The sequence below is a fragment of the Humulus lupulus genome, chromosome 1 (genome assembly GCF_963169125.1).
Source record: "Humulus lupulus chromosome 1, drHumLupu1.1, whole genome shotgun sequence".
In the NCBI taxonomy this organism is placed as follows: domain Eukaryota; kingdom Viridiplantae; phylum Streptophyta; class Magnoliopsida; order Rosales; family Cannabaceae; genus Humulus; species Humulus lupulus.
The window spans coordinates 24,241,430-24,263,556 of NC_084793.1; the positions used below are offsets into that span (position 1 = coordinate 24,241,430).

General features: G+C 35.1%; 1 protein-coding gene and 1 non-coding gene across 2 annotated transcripts in view; one reads left to right on the forward strand and one right to left on the reverse strand.

Moving 5' to 3' along the window:
- LOC133789191 (serine/threonine-protein kinase TOR) overlaps window positions 1-22,127 on the forward strand; it is a 44,338-nt gene that overhangs the window by 21,440 nt on the left and 771 nt on the right. Inside the window, exons 17-55 of the mRNA XM_062226957.1 lie at window positions 51-233; window positions 368-460; window positions 582-617; window positions 1,305-1,403; window positions 1,480-1,578; window positions 1,686-1,848; window positions 3,078-3,202; window positions 3,329-3,381; window positions 3,793-3,916; window positions 4,031-4,216; window positions 5,515-5,667; window positions 5,737-5,889; window positions 6,689-6,760; window positions 7,027-7,161; window positions 7,292-7,353; window positions 7,585-7,682; window positions 8,971-9,080; window positions 9,173-9,346; window positions 9,785-9,850; window positions 10,304-10,372; window positions 10,466-10,576; window positions 11,242-11,382; window positions 11,503-11,631; window positions 11,740-11,902; window positions 12,083-12,300; window positions 12,938-13,144; window positions 13,251-13,364; window positions 13,430-13,633; window positions 13,957-14,037; window positions 14,428-14,502; window positions 14,579-14,645; window positions 14,728-14,888; window positions 14,997-15,170; window positions 15,304-15,432; window positions 15,521-15,604; window positions 16,198-16,259; window positions 16,338-16,410; window positions 16,490-16,624; window positions 21,931-22,098. Of these exons, the coding sequence (XP_062082941.1) occupies window positions 51-233; window positions 368-460; window positions 582-617; window positions 1,305-1,403; window positions 1,480-1,578; window positions 1,686-1,848; window positions 3,078-3,202; window positions 3,329-3,381; window positions 3,793-3,916; window positions 4,031-4,216; window positions 5,515-5,667; window positions 5,737-5,889; window positions 6,689-6,760; window positions 7,027-7,161; window positions 7,292-7,353; window positions 7,585-7,682; window positions 8,971-9,080; window positions 9,173-9,346; window positions 9,785-9,850; window positions 10,304-10,372; window positions 10,466-10,576; window positions 11,242-11,382; window positions 11,503-11,631; window positions 11,740-11,902; window positions 12,083-12,300; window positions 12,938-13,144; window positions 13,251-13,364; window positions 13,430-13,633; window positions 13,957-14,037; window positions 14,428-14,502; window positions 14,579-14,645; window positions 14,728-14,888; window positions 14,997-15,170; window positions 15,304-15,432; window positions 15,521-15,604; window positions 16,198-16,259; window positions 16,338-16,410; window positions 16,490-16,624; window positions 21,931-22,098 (4,749 nt within the window). The remainder of the gene's footprint in view (window positions 1-50; window positions 234-367; window positions 461-581; window positions 618-1,304; window positions 1,404-1,479; window positions 1,579-1,685; window positions 1,849-3,077; window positions 3,203-3,328; window positions 3,382-3,792; window positions 3,917-4,030; window positions 4,217-5,514; window positions 5,668-5,736; window positions 5,890-6,688; window positions 6,761-7,026; window positions 7,162-7,291; window positions 7,354-7,584; window positions 7,683-8,970; window positions 9,081-9,172; window positions 9,347-9,784; window positions 9,851-10,303; window positions 10,373-10,465; window positions 10,577-11,241; window positions 11,383-11,502; window positions 11,632-11,739; window positions 11,903-12,082; window positions 12,301-12,937; window positions 13,145-13,250; window positions 13,365-13,429; window positions 13,634-13,956; window positions 14,038-14,427; window positions 14,503-14,578; window positions 14,646-14,727; window positions 14,889-14,996; window positions 15,171-15,303; window positions 15,433-15,520; window positions 15,605-16,197; window positions 16,260-16,337; window positions 16,411-16,489; window positions 16,625-21,930; window positions 22,099-22,127) is intronic.
- Window positions 2,108-2,206, reverse strand: LOC133813389 (U6 spliceosomal RNA). The gene has a single exon (XR_009884403.1). It is a non-coding gene; the product is annotated as a U6 spliceosomal RNA (small nuclear RNA).

Below are 22,127 nucleotides of genomic sequence, written 5' to 3' on the forward strand. Positions count from 1 at the left end.
AGTTTATAATTTATACTTTCTAAGAAGACATTACTTTTGGGCTTATTAAGGTTCTTGGAATCATGGGTGCCTTGGATCCTCATCTTCATAAAAGAAATCAACTTAGCCTGCCAGGGTTGCATGGAGAAGTGACCCGTGCTGCCAGTGATTCGGGCCAACACCTTCAGGCAATGGATGACCTACCTGTGGACCTATGGCCATCCTTTGCAACATCTGAAGATTACTATTCCACGGTAGTACATCAGCCTGGTATATGACTTTTGTTATCTTTTGCATGCTGACTTCCTCTGACTATGTCACTGTAAGACATCTATCTGATAATTGAATTTTCTGTATCTGTTTGTTAAATTGTATATTTTGATTCCAGGTTGCCATTAATTCGCTCATGCGAATACTTAGGGATCCTTCTCTTTCTAGCTACCACCTAAAGGTGGTTGGATCTCTTATGTTCATATTTAAGGTACATTATAATATCACTTGTGTTCGTGTGCTGTACTTGTTATTATTACTACTACTGCTACTACAATAATTATTGTTTTTGTTTTCTTCATGTCTTCTTTTTTTTTTCTTTGCGAGATTAGTCAATGGGACTCGGTTGCGTGCCTTACTTACAAAAGGTTTGTCATAGTTTGTATGATGGTTTGAATCTTATTTTCTTCGTTGCATAATTTCATTTCCATTATTAGTGCAAGCAAAATGATTGGAATGCTTTTTTTAGGTTGTATTTTTTTGTTTGTTTGAAAAGTGAGTATTATTTAACCAAAAAATTCAAGATTAATGGACCAGAAAAAATACAAGATTAATGGGGTTTGCATACACCAAAACCAAAGTGTGGCATTATACCCCAAAGAAAAAGCAAAGCAGAGACAGAAAATTATCACAAAAAGATCCAGTCTCTGGTTAAATCAGAAAGCTAATTTCCCTTAATTTCTTTTACATCATGTAGCCAAATTGCTATCTGGTTTGTAATCTCATATATGATTTGGTCCTTGGAAAACTCATTGAATACCCCGACTAAATCTTCTTTCACCACCTCTCATTCAAATTGAATTACTGCCACCCCTAAATTATGCTTTTTGCTTAACCCTACAATATTTGAGGACCAATAAATTATAGCAATTGCTCTATAGGTGCCCAGGATGTACTCAAAACATCAAACCTTGTTGGAGCAAACCATTGTTTTTGTCAGTCTAAAGCAAAAAATTATGCTTAAAGGAATGGAAAGGAGATTACTGTATTTCTTTGCAGTACTTTGTATAAATTGATGCAATCCATTTGCTCATGGGCCTTTTTCCTTCATGTAGGTTTTGCCTGATCTCTTTCACACTGTTCGTACATGTGATGATGCCTTAAAGGATTTGATTACATGGAAGCTTGGAACTCTGGTGTCTATTGTTCGTCAGGTACAATTTGATGTTTATTTTGAACAGGTAGTGATTGTCGAGTTTTTTTGGAGAATGAGACTTGGTTCTTTTGCAGCACATTCGGAAATATCTGCCGGAGTTGCTCTCTCTAATTTCAGAATTATGGTCATCATTCAGTTTTCCTTCTGTTAACCGTCCTTCCCTTGGCTATCCAGTAAGTTTTTGGCTCTCTCAGTCTCACCTGCAGATCATGTTTTATTTAAGCTTTTTCATCTGTTGGGACTTTTGTTTATGCATTTATTTTTTTACTTATTTTCACAGGTTCTGCATTTAGTGGAGCAGCTTTGCTTGGCTCTTAATGATGAGTTTCGAACATATCTTCCTATTATCCTTCCATGTTGTATTCAAGTTCTAAGTGATGCAGAACGTTATAATGATTACACCTATGTTCTTGACATCCTCCACACTCTTGAAGTCTTTGGTGGTTAGTACTCTCATTTTGTACATTTAATGAACGACTAAAATTGTGAAGCAAGTAATAATTATTTTATGAATTACATTTAAAGACCTTTGAGCAAAGACCCTGTAAGAATTTATAATTTGACAGGAATGGAATTTAAAATGGAGTCAAATAATATTTATTTATTCTCTTTTAAGAAGAAAATTAAACTTTTATATAAAGATTAGATGGTAATTTACAACAAAAAACTCAATTTCTAGCTAAATCAGCAAATAAAATTCCTTTAAACTTTTTCACTTTGATTTGTGCGTGTCATCCTTGCGCAGGGGCCATGCTAATCTTCTATGAATAACCAAATAGCTACCCGCTATCCAATTTTATCTCATAAATTTGCTAGAAAATCCTCAACATCTTTAAAAGCCTTCTGTTCCATTCCAACCATATCACCCAACAGATAGCCATTGTAGCTACATTCATAGTTTTTGTTTGATCCTGTCTCTTGAAATAAAAGAAAACATATACTCAGTACAGTGTTGCTGAAACACCCATTCCACCTTAAATTCATTAAGCAAGCTGTTCCAAAGCTGAACAAAGAATTGACAATGTAAAAACAAGTGATCCTAGGTTTCATTTCACCACTCTTCTTGCACAGCACACACACCACCCAGACAACATAGATAAATTAGAATCTTTATGCAGATTTTCAGGAACTCATACTCTTTCCCAAAATAATAACTACATGAACATTTTAATCTCTGAAAGAACTAAACTTCAGTTATCTGAAACCCTAAAATTTGCATTGGTCGAGCCTCTGCTCCTTTAGACACTCAGAATCAGATGCTGATTTGCAGGTAAAAAAATTAGAACCATCACCAAGCCATACCCTTCAATCTTCTAAGTTGAGACAAACATTCCTTCCTTCTAACAAGGGAAGTAACTTAAATTAATTTGGGGACCTGGGAACTGCCTATTAAACAGATTTGTTTTTAATGAAAGTTTCAAGATACTTTAGCCTTTAATCCCTCACTATTTTGTTTGGTAGGGAGGTCTAAGTCATGTCATGACTTCATAATATGTTATTTGTATTATAGTGTTACTTTAGCTTGTACTATTTTGTTTGTTTGAAATCTGCAATTAGATTTCAAGAAAATGGGCATCTCTTAAAGACACCGAATGTTTTTGGTAGTACTACCTTACAATATTGTCTGGAAGTTTTCTTTGTTAGTTACAGAAAAAACCTGTTAAATTTGCAGGAACACTGGATGAACATATGCATTTACTTCTTCCTGCACTAATTCGATTATTTAAAATGGAGGCTTCAGTAAAAATAAGACGTGCTGCTATAAACACTTTGACAAGATTGATTCCACGCGTGCAGGTCAGCAGGCTAGCAGCTAATTAATTACTATTTGAAAGTTTGATGAGACTTTGAATACCTGTCCTTTGGATATGTCAGTGGTAATGTTTGTTTGTTTGTTTGTTCTTTCCCTCCCCCTTTCACTAGGTTACTGGTCATATATCTTCTCTTGTGCATCATTTGAAGCTAGTCCTGGATGGGTATGTCTCTCTCCTTTCTTTAATTTGAACTTTACTTCTGTTTTACTTATCGATATGTGTGTGGTTTCTTTTGAAAATGAATTGTTTTGCTATTGGGCTGATATAAAGTGTCATTAGCTCTTACTTTTGTTTGATTTTATGTGTGATATCATATGTATGTATTTTGTTTGAAAAATGAATTGTGTTGCTATTGGGCTGAAATAAGGTGTCATTAGCTCCTCACCCTTTTGCTAGAGTGAAGCTGAAGGGCTAATGGATTGAAGTCGAATTTTTGTAGTTGAACTGTATCAGTACTGGTTCTTACAGTATCTATATCTATATATCCTGATGCATTTTAATGCTGAATTTCAAAATATGTCCAGATTATCATTTTGCTTGAACTGGTTTACTGTGACAATTTTTTATCAACAGGAAGAATGATGAGCTTCGGAAGGATGCTGTTGATGCACTTTGTTGTCTGGCTCAATCTCTTGGAGAGGATTTCACCATTTTTATCCCATCAATACACAAGCTTATGTTGAAGCATCGATTGCAGGTCCTGTTCCGACTCCTGCCCATTTTGATACCTCAGTTGATATTTTTCTGGTTCTCATATATGTTTGATAGATTTGGATTTTTTTATAAAGTGTAAGCATGGAACTTATTGCAGCATAAGGATTTTGAAGAAATTGAAGGACGCTTGAAAAGACGAGAACCATTGATCTTGGGAAGCACAGCTGCCCAAAGATTAGGTCGCAAGCTTCCAGTTGAGGTTATTAGTGATCCTTTGCATGATATGGAGAATGATCCCCATGATGATGGATCTGATGTGCAGAGACAACTTCGAGCGCATCAGGTACTACTTTTGGTTTAAATTATTATGATGTTCAATTGTGCACTGTTTTACCATGGCATGAAGGGCTAGTAATTCATTCCATTATCCAAAGGGTTTTCTGACATGCAAAGCTAATAGCCAAGCCTAGTCACTGATTGGAGAGAGCAGTTTTTAAGTCATAAACTGTGAATGGCATGAGAAGTATTGTCAAATGAGACCAAGTGCTTAATGAATTCCGAAGCAATTAAGTGCTGGCTATAAATTGTAGACATCAATGGATATTTGTGTTTTAATTTTTTAGTTAATAGTTCTGTACACTCATCAATAATGATGTTCATGCATTTGGTGAAATGCTTAAGGGTAACTTCATGTATGTTGCATGGCTATATGGTTAGGCGTAACAGAAGAATTTTTATTGAGGATAAGCTAGATCAGTTGTGGGATTCGAATTAAATATTGGGGAGCTATCTGATTGTTGGATATCTGTTTGGTAGGAGGGGTTGAAGAAAGGATGGGTTGGGTTGATGAATCCTTGGCCTACATTTGTTTGGTAGAGAGGAAAGAGCCAAGAAAATAGTCATTCCTTACTAGGACAGATTATGAAAGGGAAGAACTGATTTTACAAGTGTTTTCTTTTTTTGCCATTGAGAGTAAAAACAAAAGAAAAATAATTAGTATGGATAATATGGTAAATATGCTAACAAATATTCTTCCTTCCCCTTCTTTTTTTATACCAAACAATAAAAAAATAATTAATCCTCTCCTTCCTTTCAATTTACCAAGCAACTTTTAAGTAGGCACCCAATTTATCACCCCCTTTCATTTTCCGTACCTCGTATACAATCCATCATTCTTACCAAATGAAGGCTTAATGTAAATAAGTTTAAAGGTCTTTTATTTGCGGATCATCTCTTACGTAGTTTCTTTCTAAATTTTTTGTTTTTACTTTTATGTATTTCATAATTAATACTAGAGTAACTTCATATCCTTACGTTTAACTTATATCACATTTTATGAATTAATGTGACTCACAACCCAAGAAAGCTTAAACTCTTCTATGTTCTTCAACCCATTTAGATATGTTAGTTTTGCTTTCTACAACCTTTTTCTTTCTTATAAGAACCAAAAATTCTGTTGAAAGACTAAAGTAAATATAAAAGATTGAGATGTCTCCTTAAGTAAGAAAAGAAAGGTTTTTTTTCTTCCACATGCAGTGTAAAAGGTCTTTTTTTTTTATTGGATCTTCTTTTCTCCTGATAGAGCATTGAATATTTTACTATTACACGATCTGGTTATTATAATCATTTTAAACTTTACAGGTTAATGATGGTCGATTACGCTCTGCTGGGGAGGCTTCTCAACGCAGTACCAAAGAAGATTGGGCAGAATGGATGAGACACTTTAGTATTCAACTTCTTAAGGAGTCTCCTTCTCCTGCCTTGCGAACTTGTGCAAGGCTTGCACAATTGCAGGTATTGCTATAATATCCTTTTGTACCTTTATCAATCTAAAGTTTGGATTGTAATTTTTCAGTTTTGCAGCCATTTGTTGGGCGGGAGTTGTTTGCAGCTGGTTTTGTCAGTTGTTGGGCACAACTACAGGAGCATAGTCAGAAACAGTTAATTCGGAGCATGGAGATGGCATTTTCATCTCCTAATATTCCTCCAGAGATTTTGGCAACACTTCTTAATTTGGTATGTTGTTTTAGGACATATATTATTGTTGCTATAAATGTAAAAGATTAAAAAATTTGAGATGATATTTAACCTTTAGTCAGATACTGATTGTTGGAGAAACAGAAGTTTTCTCTCTAGAATTCAACTAAGAGATTAGTTTTAGGTGAGGATAGTTTGACTCATCACTTTAGTGGAGACAAATATATAGAGCTTCAAATTTTCAAGTTCTATGCCATTTATATTGCTCTCTTCTTCTTCTTCGAGTAGCTAATGTTTGATTATTATGAAGTTATTGTATGCATTCATGTAATTATTGAATATTTTTAAATTTTTAGACATATATGTGATGTCCGTGATATATATTTTTAATTTGTGTTTTCAATATTTACGATATTTCCATAAAATCATAGAACTGATATTTCAATTGATACTGACATTTTCATCCTTATGAGATGTCAAAAATGTTCAAATAAGATAGTTTGATTGGGGAATTCTTGGTATCTGTTAAAGTAACCAAGGAAGGTGGAGGAAGATATATATTGTATACATTTTTCACTTCTTTTTTGTGTTACTTGGTACATAGTCACATGACAAAGATATACTGCCTAAGTAATACCACTGTGGACATATGTATTATATATATATAGTGGTACTATGATATGTCTGAATTTTAAATGAAATTTTGTAGCAATTAAGAAAGTTCAGGAAGCTGATTTCTTGTTCTTTTTCTTTGTCCTAGATATATATTTTTTTCTTCAATTATAAGAATAAATATTATTGTTATTTTATTTCTTAATTTTCTAAGCTGACTTTTCAGGCAGAATTTATGGAACATGATGAGAAAGCTCTCCCTATAGATATCCGCCTCCTTGGTGCTCTTGCAGAAAAGGTACCTTTGTTTATTTTTCTTTTTTCTTTCTTTTATGTAGACTTAAGTTTGCTTTTGTTTTGTAATTTTGGTTTTATGTGCTTCAGTTTCTGATAATGACTCAGTTTGTAAATTGTGGTTCTGTGTGCCTGGCTTTAGGCATATTGCCTTGGCTGTTTTCTTTGATTGTAAGATTTATTATTAATGAATTAGTTATCTTTTTTTATTAAAAAAAAATGGGCATTACTTAATGTTTTGTACCATTGGTTATTGATTATGTATTTCAGTGCCGTGCTTTTGCCAAAGCCTTGCATTACAAAGAAATGGAATTTGAAGGAGCTCGCTCCAAGAAGATGGATGCAAACCCTGTGGCTGTAGTTGAAGCACTTATCCACATAAACAATCAGTTATACCAGCATGAGGTCTATTTCAAGAAGAAATATTTATATTTTATTTTAATGACTTATTTTTAATTTCATGCTGGTTTGGTCACTTTGATCCGTGTTTCTCGAATTTTTCTTGTTGAATTTTATTGATAGTTTCTTTTATTAGGCTGCTGTTGGTATATTGACCTATGCACAGCAAGAGCTGGATGTGCAACTGAAAGAATCATGGTAATGTTTAGTACAGTTGCTATGCTTTGATTGGATGACTATTCTTTTTTCTTTTCCCTTGGAAAATTTGAGTTTCAGGCGTTGCATTGCATTTTTTGTAAATTTTACTGTGTCAATCTTATATACTGTCAATATCTAGCTTTTACAGTTTGAGTGTATGTCCAAAATAGTGATTTCTAGTCTGTTTAGAAGAATTTAAAGAGCAACCTCTAACGAGGTGCACTTGTTTAGGTATGAGAAGCTGCAGCGCTGGGAGGATGCTCTCAAGGCCTACACTGCAAAAGCTGCTCAAGCATCGAGTCCCCATCTTGTTTTGGATGCAACTTTAGGTCTGTGTGGACAAAGTCTATCCATTTCTATCTCTTTTTTTTTTCTATTTATTTTAAAGGTGTACATAAACGCAAACCACTCACACTCACCCACCCAACTAGTTTTTGTTACTCATTTTGTCAATGAAGTTGTATAAAATATCAGAGATTTAAAAAAAAAATTATATTGGTTAATTTATTTCCTATTTTCTAGCTTATTCTCATTATCTAATTCTGCCTTTGGCTGCCATGATTTTAAAGAATTCTTTTATCTCTAGATCTAGTTCAGAACCTCAAAAAGTGCATTAAGTTTTGTTTTAATATCTCTTTCTCTATTTTTCAATAACTAAAGGTAACATAAACATCACTTTATTACTTTTTATATTTGTCTGATGCTGCTTAATATTTCAACCTTGTGAGTAGATCTATTGCACCATCTTCCGTTAATGTATACCATGTCATAAAGATTATCGTAAATGATAAAGAGCAAACTCAATCTATTTTCCTTTTTTAATATAGAATCTAATGTTTGATTATTCTTTGAAGCTTAAGCTTTTGGTAGAATTTGCTGTCTAACTTTGTTGAGTAAGTGCTGAGTTACCAAGGATTTGTAAGCCTGTTAGACTACAGTAGATAAATTATGTAGGGTTGATGGGAGGATTGTTATGTAATGTAGTGATATAATAAAACGCTACTGTTTCTTATATATCATAATGAAAAAAGGTAAGTGCTTGGTAACACGTGTATTTTTTTTTTCTTTCCTTAAATTCTTGGTAAAAGTATCTGTTACTGTTCTTTGATTTTGTTGATTTAATTTTTAATCATTAATATATTTTTTTTTTATGTATCGTTAAACAAGTTTGATTTGTCATATCCATCTCCCCATTCTCTTAACCTCTTTCTGCTTTTCATACTTCCTCTCTCCTTGCCCATCTTACCTTTATTTTTGTACCTTATAGCAATAATAGTGTTAAAAAAAAGTGCCAAGTTTTTTAATTTCTGTCTTTTTTTTTGGGGCTATTAAATTTTGCAAGTCAAGTTTTGAAATTTCAATGTGCAAATAGATAGCTTATCAAGTATTGGCAACATGTATTATCTGATTGCTTGATCTTCCAAGAGACAGAAAAAAGCTTGGGGTTAGAGCTTGTATTTTCCTGAAGTTGCTCTTCTTGTTGTCTTATTTTTTATCCGCATTCTCCGATTTTATTTTCTAGTAAATATCATCGCAAATATTTCTTGATTTGATTTACAATCTTACGTATTATAGTTATCCGCTGTGTCATAAGGCTTCATTTGGTATCTTATGTAGGTCGTATGCGATGCCTTGCTGCTTTGGCTAGGTGGGAAGAGCTTAACAACCTTTGCAAGGAATATTGGACTCCAGCTGAACCTGCTGCTCGACTGGAAATGGCACCAATGGTCAGTTCGTGATTAATTTTTGCTGTCCTCAGCTTCTTGAGTATATTGATAACAATCCTTGATTGTATTCATAATGGATTTGGTTGTGTCAGGCCGCAAATGCTGCTTGGAATATGGGGGAGTGGGACCAAATGGCTGAATATGTGTCTCGATTAGATGATGGTGATGAAACTAAACTCAGGGGATTGGCGAATACTGCTTCCAGTGGTGATGGAAGTAGCAATGGTACATTCTTCAGAGCTGTTTTATTAGTTCGGAGAGGGAAGGTATCATTTATTCTAGACTTTTATCTTTACTTTTGGTAACATTGATCTAATTGTTGAGATGATTTTCTGGGCAACTTTAGTGTTTGCTACATTTGTTTATGATGCAATCTACTTTCTTTTTTCTGTTGTTATTATTATTACTATCATTGTTATTGTTGTGGGGACTTGAACATGGACCACACACCTACTCAACCACTAAAGTTAGTCTCATTTGGCTATGAGTGTCTATTCCTAAGCAATGAACAATATAGTCAGTAATAATACAATCTTATATTTAGCGAAGGGTGACTTGTTTAGTAGCACTATATTAAAGACGTAACTGTCTTTCAGTTAAGTATACATTTTGTTATGGGCTGTGTTTGTTCTTTTGAAGATAAGAATATAATTTGTTTATACTTTTCACTGATGCCTCTTTGTTAAATTTAACTTTCCCCTCAGTATGATGAAGCACGTGAATATGTTGAGAGAGCTAGGAAATGCCTGGCAACCGAACTTGCTGCTTTGGTAAATTTCTTACTGTGCTTATAAATTGTTGTATTCAGCATAGAACCAAAATTTGACATTTTGATCTTTATGGTCATATTTGGATTGAAAAATTTACGTTGTATGCTGATGCCAAGGGGAAGATTTCACCAATGCGTGAATATTAGGATGTTATCTTTGAATATTTATAATACTAATAAAGTTACATTGAGATAAATGTCAGTTTGTTAAGTTTCTATCTTTTCATCCTTGCCATGGCAAGACAACATTTTAGATGTTTCTTTATCACTATGATTTTTATAAATGCTAAGTACATTTTTACCTTTTGTATAAAATGATCTGTAGTTCTGTCCCTATCTCGTGGTCTTTTAATTTTCCCTATCTTGTGTGTTGCAATCCATATAGAAATGGCCTACTTACATGTTATGTGTAGAGCTTTTTTACCTTGCATAGTTACACATATTTATGTTGTAGGTTCTGGAAAGCTATGAGCGGGCTTATGTCAATATGGTCCGAGTTCAGCAGCTGTCAGAACTCGAGGAGGTTTGCTCTTTTTTAATTTATATATATATATATAAATATTTATGTCTATTTTTTTCACTTTTTTTTTTGTAAGTATAACATGTGAAGTTATAGGTTATTGACTACTGCACACTTCCTTTGGGGAATTCTGTTGCTGAGGGCCGTCGAGCCCTTATTCGCAACATGTGGACTGAGCGAATACAGGGAGCAAAACGAAATGTTGAGGTAAATTCAGTTATCTGTATGACTTTTCACTTTTTTTTTTCTTCACCCAAGCAATCAAAAATGTTATGGATAATATATTAATTTGAGCTGAAATTATTAGGGAGTAAAAGTAGTTAGTTTGATTAAAAAAAGAAAATGAAATATTGATGCGTGGATTTGGGACCATTGTTTGATAATCAAATTTTCCTTTTGTGGAAGTCAACCAGTTTATGACTTTAGTCTAAAGATGTTTACTTTCACATATATGATATAATGAATTATTTAAATATATAATTATATTTTTTTAATTATATATGTATGTATATATATATATATATATAAAGTATGTGTTCTAACTAGCTGCTATGACTTTTAACATTTGTGCTTAGCAAGAAAATCATAATTACTTGTTATGTGTCATTGGATATGTGAGTGGCTCTTTGTTCTTGGCAATTTTCTTCTTGTTATTGGAAGCTATTAAGTGATAGGCAAGTTCTTCTTACTAGTTGGGTTTTAGGTTCTTTGTTTAGTAGGTGGCACCTCTTGGTTAAACTGATACAAGAATATATTCATTCAAATATGTATTTTCATGGTTGGCTCAGTGAATTTGATTTTATTTCTCTTTTATGCATTAAATTCTTGATCTCCTCTTTCTAGTACTTATAATTTTTCATTATTGAATTCAGGTTTGGCAAGTACTTTTAGCTGTTAGAGCACTTGTGCTGCCACCTACTGAAGATACTGATAACTGGCTTAAGTTTGCTTCACTCTGTCGGCAAAGTGGACGGATTAGTCAAGCTAGGTCCACTCTAATCAAACTCTTACAGGTCAGTGGTGTATAATGGTTCTATTGAGGTTGCTACTAGAGTGCTTGGTTGTTTTTGTGTGCACATGTGTTTGTTTGTGTATTGTACCCTGTATTGAGCATTTTTCTGAACCCTCTTCAGTATGACCCTGACACATCTGATGAAAGTGTGCGGTACCATGGGCCTCCTCAAGTAATGTTTTCGTACTTAAAATACCAGTGGTCCCTTGGTGAGGATCTTAAGCGGAAGGAAGCATTTGCTAGGCTGCAGGTATTGCTTATCTACATGTTTCTTTGTCTTAAAATGAGATGATGAATTTCAGTTTCACCTAGCATTGCTTAAATCCCTGTTTTCTTGTCTGTTAAATTTCTGTAATAGAATTTGGCTATAGAGCTTTCAAGTTCAACAAGCATTCAAGTTGCACAAGCAAGCTTGATGCCTGGTAATAGCTCAATTATTCCTCTCATTGCTCGTGTCTACCTTAAACTTGGAGAGTGGCAGTGGGCTCTGTCTCCTGTATTGGATGATGATACCATACAAGGTATTATGCTTATAACAATGTCTTTCTTCGTCGTCTTATTATTTAATTATTTTTACTTTTTTATATACTAGTCCTACTGCTGAAACTTTGAGAAATGGTTATAACCATTTTTAGTTTCTTACTTTGTTGCTTTCTTTAGAAGAAAGTTTAATATTGTTTTGATAACTTCGAATTATGTAGAAATCCTCCCTGCTTTTCGTAACGCCACTCATTGTGCTAATAATAAATGGGCAAAAGCATGGCATAAATGGGCATTGTTCAACACAGCAGTAATGTCTCATTATACTTTGAGAGGTTATCCCAATGTGGCGGCACAGTATGTTGTTGCAGCAGTCACTGGATATTTTCATTCAATAGCGTGTGCAGCAAATGCAAAAGGTGTTGATGATAGTTTGCAGGTATATGATATTCCCTCAATCAAGGCATTGGCTTGTTCATGTTTATCTTTGCATAAATGTCGCTTGCACTTTCTGAGCTGGTATTTGCTTTTATTTTCAAACTTTTTTTTCTCATTTTTTTAATTTATCTCAACTATAATAGATTGTGTAGATTTAAAATTCGAAGTTCATATGTTCAATCAGTTATGTACTTGCTCCAAAAGGGAGGGCTCTCAATAATGTTGAGAGGGGGTCAGTCTCTGACTAAGGCCTTTGTCTCTTTTTCAAAAAAATCAGTTATGTACTTGCTCTGAGACATGCCTCCATGGAGCTTTAGTAAGTCTCATTTGTACAAGTTGGAAATAATTCAACTTTCAGTATTCCAAGACAATAGAGAGGAAAGGCTCTATTTTCTGATTTCATTAAACTGAAGGAGAACCTATAATTTATAGGAGAAAACAAACAATCCTGCCATTGAATCCTTGAAAAGTTTTATTTTCTTTTCAAATAAGAAGGCAAAAAAAAAAAATATTAATGCTGTCTTATCTCTGTTCAATGTTTTTCTGTGTTATGAATTATGAGACTACCATGCACTTTTAGGGTCATGTATACGTTACTAGCTTACAACTTCAACTAATTGTCTTTGTACCTTTTTCAGGATATTCTTCGTCTTCTTACATTGTGGTTCAACCATGGAGCTACTGCAGACGTCCAAATGGCACTACAAAAAGGTTTTACGCTTGTTAATATCAACACATGGCTGGTTGTTTTGCCTCAAATAATTGCACGGATACATTCTAATAACCATGCTGTGAGGGAACTCATACAGTCACTATTGGTTCGAATTGGACAAAGTCATCCCCAGGTTTGCTTTTGATTTCCGTTTTACTTGTAATGATATTTTCAATTACTTTTTTGTGAGTTATAAGCTGAGACTTGATGAATTAAAACATGACGTGGTTGTGTTGCAGGCTCTTATGTACCCTCTCCTTGTAGCATGCAAATCCATCAGTAATTTACGCAAACAGGCAGCTCAAGAAGTGGTTGACAGAGTTCGACAACACAGTGGTGTGCTTGTAGATCAGGTAAGGCAATATTGTCAATCTAGTTTTGGTTCTTCATCGTTCTGAACCCCTCTTCCTCTGGACAGGCGCAACTTGTTTCTCAGGAGCTAATCAGGGTTGCCATACTTTGGCATGAGATGTGGCATGAAGCACTTGAGGAAGCTAGTCGATTATATTTTGGTGAACATAACATTGAAGGAATGTTAAAGGTGTTGGAGCCATTACATGAAATGCTTGAGGAAGGGGCTATGAGGCCCAATACCACCATAAAAGAGAGAGCATTTATTGAGGTTTTAAAATCGATTTAACTCTTTTTTCTTTGGTTCTAGCAATAATTAGTATGCATGGCTTGTATATAATATTTTGATGACTTGATTTCTGAGGCACAAATAGATAGTGAACTTTTTCATAAATCTGAAAAGTCTACCACAGTTTTCCTCTGCCATAAGTGAGAATTTTTAATAAACTTGGGAGGAGGTCACTCATGAACATGTGGCCTTTGTTTCTTTTAAAAAAAATCTGAAAAGTCTCGTCATTTTGACTTTTAATTCCTCATTAAAGTTCATTGCATCAGTTTCTCCATATTAACTGTTTTGCCTTGATGTTATCTCAGGCATATCGGCGTGAATTACTTGAGGCCTATGAATGTTGCATGAAATACAAGAGAACTGGGAAGGATGCTGAGCTTACTCAGGTATAGAAGCTTGTGATGCATCATTTTTGGCTTCTTTATTTTCTGTGTTCATCGAAGTATGATCATCATAACAATAACATAAGCTGTTGCTTTGTGCTACTACCACTTTGTTATAAGAAAATTGTGTTCATGTGTTCTGGAAATGCATTGAGAAACACTTCCTTTACCGGGCAGAATAAGAGTATGGTCTTGACATTTTCTAGTACACATTTTGCTGGTTTGTTGACTTCTTCATTCTCTTTATTTTGTAATATAATATTTTATATTATATTGTATTGAGGTCTAGAAGGACTAGAAAGCAGGCAGAATAAGAAACTTAAAATACATGCTGTAGTGATTTTTTCACCCCATAACTGCTTGTTCTAATGGTTCACTCTATGGCACAATTAGGCGTGGGATCTTTATTATCATGTATTTAGACGGATAGATAAGCAGCTTCAAAGTCTTACGACCCTCGACTTGCAAGTAAGAAGAGTATATTTCTTTATATATTCCCACTTCTACTTGTAGCTGCACTAACTTCTTTACATGTGCATTATAGTCTGTCTCCCCAGAGTTGTTAGATTGTCGCAATTTGGAGCTTGCTGTTCCGGGAACATACCGGGCTGGTAAAATTTAATTATATAGTTCTCAAGACCATATTTTGTTATTGCACATAAGTTTTCTAAACAAATGTATATCATATTACAGACTCACCGGTTGTTACAATTGCATCATTTGCACCTCAACTTAATGTCATAACATCTAAACAGCGACCAAGGAAATTGACAATTCATGGGAGTGATGGTGACGATTATGCCTTTCTTTTGAAGGGTCATGAAGATTTACGCCAAGATGAACGGGTCATGCAGGTAGTCTCTTCTTTCCATTTGGTTTTTTTTATCATGAATTCTCATGTACTGGTTGCAGGCTTCCATAATATGCTATCTTTTCAATTTACTGATATTTTTGTCCTCCAGCTTTTTGGTTTGGTAAATACACTACTGGAAAATTCAAGAAAAACTTCAGAGAAGGATCTTTCAATTCAGCGATATTCTGTGATTCCATTGTCTCCAAACAGTGGATTGATTGGCTGGGTCCCAAATTGTGACACCCTTCACCATCTTATTAGGGAATACAGAGAAGCTAGAAAGGTTTGTTGATAAGTTTTTTGTATAATTCTTGTTACTTGAGCAATTCATTTTGCATTCTTGTGCAGTGTGCATGGAAGTTCTGTGTGATAGAACTGCAATTAGCTTGTTGTGATGAATGCTTCTTTGATTGCAGATCACACTGAATCAAGAACACAAGTTTATGTTAAGTTTTGCACCGGATTATGACCATTTGCCCCTCATAGCAAAAGTAGAAGTGTTTGAGTATGCTCTTCAAAATACAGAAGGAAATGACCTTGCAAGGGTATAAATATTGAACGATGCATATACTTTTTATTTATTGTCCTTTTCTCGAATGTTGTCTTAAGGTTGGTGGAGCTGCTTTTTGATAGGTTCTTTGGTTGAAAAGTCGTACTTCGGAAGTATGGCTGGAGAGAAGAACGAACTATACGAGAAGTTTAGCTGTCATGAGCATGGTAACTATCTCTTGCTCTTTTTCAATCCTCTCTTTATTATCTAATTCTTGCATATATAGAGCTAAAAATTCAGATTTCTAGTACGTTCTGATGTTGTTTTCTGCCCTTAAAACTGGTATTTGAACTTTTGGTGTATATCCTTAAAAAAAGTAACGCAGGCAATTGCACTATGTTTGTTAATATGGAAAGAAAAATGGAAGGGAAGAATATAAAATAGAAGTGATAGAAAGCAAAATGCTCTTTAGGTTGTTTGCTACGCAGTAAGGAAAGAAAATGTGTATTTAGTGAAATTATAAATTTTTGAAATGTATTATTTATGTGTTTTATTGTTTAATAAAAGATAAATAGTGCAAAATGTTTTCTCCGATTTACAAAGATTAAAATTGGCAGGACCTTCATGCTATATATTATTTTTTCATTCCACTTTTCTGTCCTACCAAGCCTCCACTTTTTCTTGCAAAAACCCTCTGCTCTACTCAGCCCTACCAAACATAGCCCTAGTATCACATTCTAACTTTTCTGTCCTGAGCAAAACTTAATTTATAACTTGTCTGCAGGACTTCTGTAATATTTCATGTTTGTTTTCATTTCAGGTTGGTTACCTTCTTGGCTTAGGTGATCGTCACCCAAGCAATCTTATGCTACACCGCTATAGGTACATTTCAATTGGTAAAAAAGATGGATACATTGCTTCAGGATTTGGAAGGTGTCTAAATTTTCTTTTGTTTTACAGTGGGAAGATCTTGCATATTGATTTTGGGGACTGCTTTGAAGCTTCTATGAATCGTGAAAAATTCCCCGAGAAGGTCATCACTGTGAAAAAGCTGCTCTTTTGTGGTTGTTTGGTCTCCACATTGTTTGCTCACTTTGTTATTTGTAGTGCAGGTTCCCTTCCGCTTAACAAGAATGCTTGTGAAAGCAATGGAGGTCAGTGGGCTTGAGGGCAACTTTCGTTCTACTTGTGAAAATGTGATGCAAGTTCTACGAACGCATAAAGATAGTGTTATGGCCATGATGGAGGTATTCTTGTAACAAATGGTTTCTATTGTTTTTACTATATTAACTTCTTAATTAGGACATTATGGATTTTCCAGTTTCCTCCAGGACTGGTAAATGTGGTATAAATTCCAATATGCATGATGTAAATATCTTGTATTTATTTGGTATCAATTCTTTTAAGGAAAACGAATTATCTTATTTCCTAATATATTGTATATTCTTGATTTTTAGGAGATTAGTTGACCTAGGTTAATTGTATAGCTTAGCCTATAGTTTTCTGATGTAATCTGCCTATTAATAGGCAATTCTCTTTGATGAATAAAATATCAATTATTCAAAAAACTACATGGTATCAGAGTGGGGTGGTTTTAATCGCAATATTTTTTTTTCCTTCTCTTTCTTTTCTGCCCTAATCGTACCAGCCCTTCTCCTCTGTTCATCTTTTCACGCATCACTTTCACCATGGCTACTGGAAAAGAAAGCCTAAACTCAGATGCATCCTCCTATCCATCAACCCTCTCTAATCCACATGCATCAATCGGTTCTTCATCTCACAGTAATGATGTTGTTTCTTTGGTCACCAGCCACAAGTTCAATGGCCATAATTATCTTCAATGGTCACAGTCTGTAATGATGTATATCGGTGGAAAGGGGAAGGAGGAATATCTCACAGGGGAGATTGAGACTCCAAAATCAGATGATCCAAAGTATAAAACTTGGAAAATAGACAATCACATGATCAAATCTTGGCTGGTTAGTTCAATGAATAATGATATAGGAGAAAACTTTCTTTTATATTCGACAGCCAAGGAACTTTGGGACGCTGTCAAAGATTCTTATTCTCATTCTGATAATACATCAGAATTATTTGAGATTGAAGCCGCTCTTTACGATCTCCGCCAAGAAGATACTACAGTCACACAATATTTTAACACTCTTGCTCGTTTTTGGCATCAATTGGACCTATTTGAAACCTATTCTTGGAAGTGTACAGATGATACTACTCTATACCGGAGTATTGTAGAGAAAAGGAGAACTTTCAAATTTCTTCATGGTCTCAATAAGGAACTTGATGCTGTTAGGAGTAGGATCATGAGTATCAAGCCACTTCCGACAGTCAAAGAAGCATTCTCTGAGGTTCGACATGAAGAAAGCAGAAAGAAGGTCATGATGGGCGCTTCTCCTCTTCCTTCTACTCAAGAGTCATCTGCTCTTGCTGCAAGAGGACAGCAGAAGGGTCGACCATGGTGCGATCACTGTCGTAAACCTGGGCATTTCAAAGAAACATGCCGGAAACTTCATGGAAAACCTGCTGATTGGAAGCCGAAATCATGGAAAGACAGAGAGTCACGGGAATGTCGCTGCCATTTTAAATATTGCTGCTGCTGAAGGAAAAGAGGACACATCTGATTCATCACCGTTCACTAAAGCACAGTTAGAGGCACTTCAGAAACTCCTAAGTCAGTCACACATCGTTGCAAAGCCGAATACTACACCTGGTACAGGGCTGTTGGCCATGAAAGGTAACCATTCAGTAGCTTTTATTGTCAATAAAAGAACTACTAACCTTTGGGTTCTTGATTCGGGAGCATCAGATCATATGACAGGAGATGCAAATATTTTTTCTGAATTTCACACAAGTCCAAAGCATCATACAGTGAAAATTGCAGATGGCACATCCTCTAAGGTTGAGGGTTCTGGTTCAGTCAACATAAATCAGAACCTAACTCTCACTTCTGTTCTCTATGTGCCTAAACTGGATTGTAATTTACTGTCTATTAGTAAATTTACTCGTGACCTAAACTGTGTGACTAAGTTTTACTCAAATTTGTGTGTGTTTCAGGAATTGGATTCGGGGAAGATGATTGGCAGTGCTAAGATGTGTTCTGGGCTCTATATCCTACAAGATGACACTCCATCCGTTAGAACAACTCAGAAATTCAGTTTGTTTTCTTTAAATAATCAGTCTATTTCAAATAAAGATAGTGATATTATGTTATGGCACTATCGTCTTGGTCATCCGAATTTTCTATATTTGTCAAAAATGTTTCCCTCCTTATTAATTAATAAAAATCCAAACTCTTTTTGTTGTGAAATCTGTCAATTTGCGAAACACACTCGAAATACCTATTCTAGAATACCATATAAATCTTCCAAACCTTTTTCATTGATCCATAGCGATGTGTGGGGTCCCTCACGTGTAAACAATATAACTGGACAAAAATGGTTTGTAACTTTTATCGATGATCATACTAGATTAACTTGGGTGTTTCTCATAAAATCAAAATCAGAAGTAAGTGAAATTTTTAAAAATTTTCATTCTATGATTCAAACTCAGTTTCTTACTAAAATTCAAATCCTCAAGACCGACAATGCCAAAGATTTCTTCAACTCTATTCTCGGTCCTTACCTCACACAACAAGGTATTCTACACTTAAGCTCTTGTGTTGATACTCCTCAACAAAATGGGGTTGCTGAACGGAAAAATAGACATCTCTTAGAAGTTGCTTGCTCTCTCATGTTTTCTACTCAAGTTCCCAAATATTTCTGGGGAGAAGCGGTTCTTACAGCCACCTATTTAATCAACCGAATGCCATCCCGAGTACTCAACTTTCAAACTCCATGTCACACAGTTTTGCAATCATTCCCTCATACGAAATTCATTAGTCTTCTTAATCCTAAGATCTTTGGTTGCACAGCCTTTGTTCATCTTCATTCTCAAAATCGTAGTAAGCTAGACCCTAAATCTATCAAATGTATTTTTCTTGGTTATTCCTCTCATCCAAAGGGTTATAAATGTTATTCGCCTATAACTCGGAAAATGTACAACACTATGGATGTCACATTTTTTGAAAATCATGCTTACTACAAATCTGAGATTCAGGGGGAGAATGTAGGTGAATCTCATCTTTGGGACACTATTCCGAGTATTCACCATGAGGATTCTTCCAACTCTCAAGTCATAGAACATCAAGTTTCATCTTCCCCTAAATCCTTAGGTTCCCAAATCATTGAAAACTCTCCAGGTCCATCCATGGCTCTTGCACCTTGTCAAGAACCAGAAATTCGTGTCTATACGAGAAGAAAAAAATCTGGTAAAGATATAGAGCACACAACACATCTGGAGGACCACCATGCATCGGAACCGGATCCTCATTCTCCAGAAACTCATTCAGGTTTAAGTAATTCTAACCATGATAATGTTGTTCAAATAAATGATGATTTAGATTTGCCGATTGCATTGAGAAAGGGAGTTCATGCATGTACAAAACATCCTATTGGCAATTTTGTATCTTACAAAACATTATCACCATCCTATCAGGCGTTTGTCTCTGTTATTGATAATATACAGATTCCTCACACAATTCAAGAGGCTCTTACTGATTCTCGATGGAAAGAAGTTGTGGAAAATGAGATTAGTGCTTTGGTGAAAAACAGTACTTGGACAATCACAAGTCTACCACTTGGGAAGAGATCCGTGGGTTGCAAGTGGGTCTTTATCGTTAAACACAAAGCAGATGGGAGCATTGAGAGGTTTAAAGCTCGCCTTGTTGCTAAAGGCTTCACTTAGTCCTACGGAATCGATTATCAAGATTTGCGCCTGTTGCCAAGCTTAACACTGTACGTGTACTGTTATCCCTTGCTGCAAATAAAGATTGGCCCCTACACCAACTTGATGTGAAAAATGCATTCCTGAACGGTGACCTTGAAGAAGAAGTTTATATGGACATTCTGCCGGGCTTTGAGAACTCTTCCAATCAGGACAAAGTGTGCAAACTCAAGAAATCTTTGTATGGTCTTAAACAATCTCCACGAGCATGGTTTGGCAGATTCACTAAAGCAATCATTCAGAATGGGTATACTCAATGTCAAGCAGATCACACTTTGTTTGTTAGATTCTCGTCAGATAAAAGGATAGCTATCCTAATTGTCTATGTGGATGACATAATACTTACAGGTGATTACAAGGAGGAGATGGAGAGATTGAAAGATTTCTTATCTAAGGAATTCGAGATTAAAGATCTTGGGTATCTTAGATATTTCTTGGCATGGAAATTGCTCGATCAAGACATGGCATATTTGTTTCTCAACGTAAGTACGTTCTAAACTTACTGAAGGAAACAGGAATGCTTGGATGCAAACCTGCCTCAACCCCAATGGACTCCAACAAGAAAGTGGGTTTAGGAAAAAACATGACACCAATAGATAGGGGGAGATATCAAAGGTTAGTTGGACGCCTGATCTACCTATCTCATACTAGACCTGACATTGGTTTTTCAGTTAGTGTTGTCAGTCAATACATGAACAATCCTACTGAAGAACACATGGAAGATGTTACTAGAATCTTAAGATACCTCAAGATGAATCCTGGGAAAGGTCTTCTATTCAAGAAAAGTGATAGCAGAGAGATCAAAGTCTACACTGATGCAGACTGGGCAGGAAACGTAACAGACAGGAGGAGTACTTCAGGATACTGTTCTTATGTTTGGGGTAATCTAGTGACTTGGAAAAGTAAGAAACAGTCAGTGGTTTCCAGAAGTTCAGCTGAAGCAGAATTTAGAGCTCTTGCTCTAGGTGTTTGTGAAGGGATTTGGCTAAAAAGATTATTGAGTGAACTAAGTCTATTTGCAGGCGAGTCCATAAAAATGCTTTGCGATAATCAGGCTGCTATTAGTATTGCTAAAAATCCTGTTCATCATGACAGGACAAAACATATTGAGATAGATCGACACTTCATCATTGAGAAGATTGAGAGTGCCACAATTCAAACTATCTATACTCCATCAAGACTTCAAACAACCGATGTTCTTATCAAAGCCCTTCCTAGAATTGTCTTTGATGAATTAGTGTGCAAGCTGGGAATGTTTGATATACATAACCCAGCTTGAGGGGGAGTGTAGAATTATGTAAATATCTTGTATTTATTTGATATCAATTCTTTTAAGGAAAACGAATTATCTTATTTCCTAATATATTGTATATTCCTGATTTTTAGGAGATTAGTTGACCTAGGTTAATTGTATAGCTTAGCCTATAGTTTTCTGATGTAATCTGCCTATTAATAGGCAATTCTCTTTGATGAATAAAATATCAATTATTCAAAAAACTACAGTTTTATTAATGGTTTATCTTTCATAACTCACCGTGCATGAAAATGTCTGCTCTAGCGTACCATGTGCTTGCACACACTATTGTTGCAGGAGTGTTGTGATTTAGAAACTCAATTTTAATGAAACCATACCCTTGAGAATGTTGTGGTTTCACCTTCTCTATTGAGGCAGTACTTTATCAGTGATTTAAAATATTTCAATTTCATTTGTTTTCAGGCCTTTGTTCACGATCCTCTCATCAATTGGCGTCTTTTCAATTTCAATGAAGTTCCACAAATGTCAATGCTTGCGAGTACTCATGTTCCTGCCGTTGTGAATAGTGAGGAACCTTCTGCAAATAGAGAAATGCCTCAACGGGGCGCTCGCGAAAGAGAACTTCTTCAGGTACATGAGAATCTGAGTGTGTCAAGTAA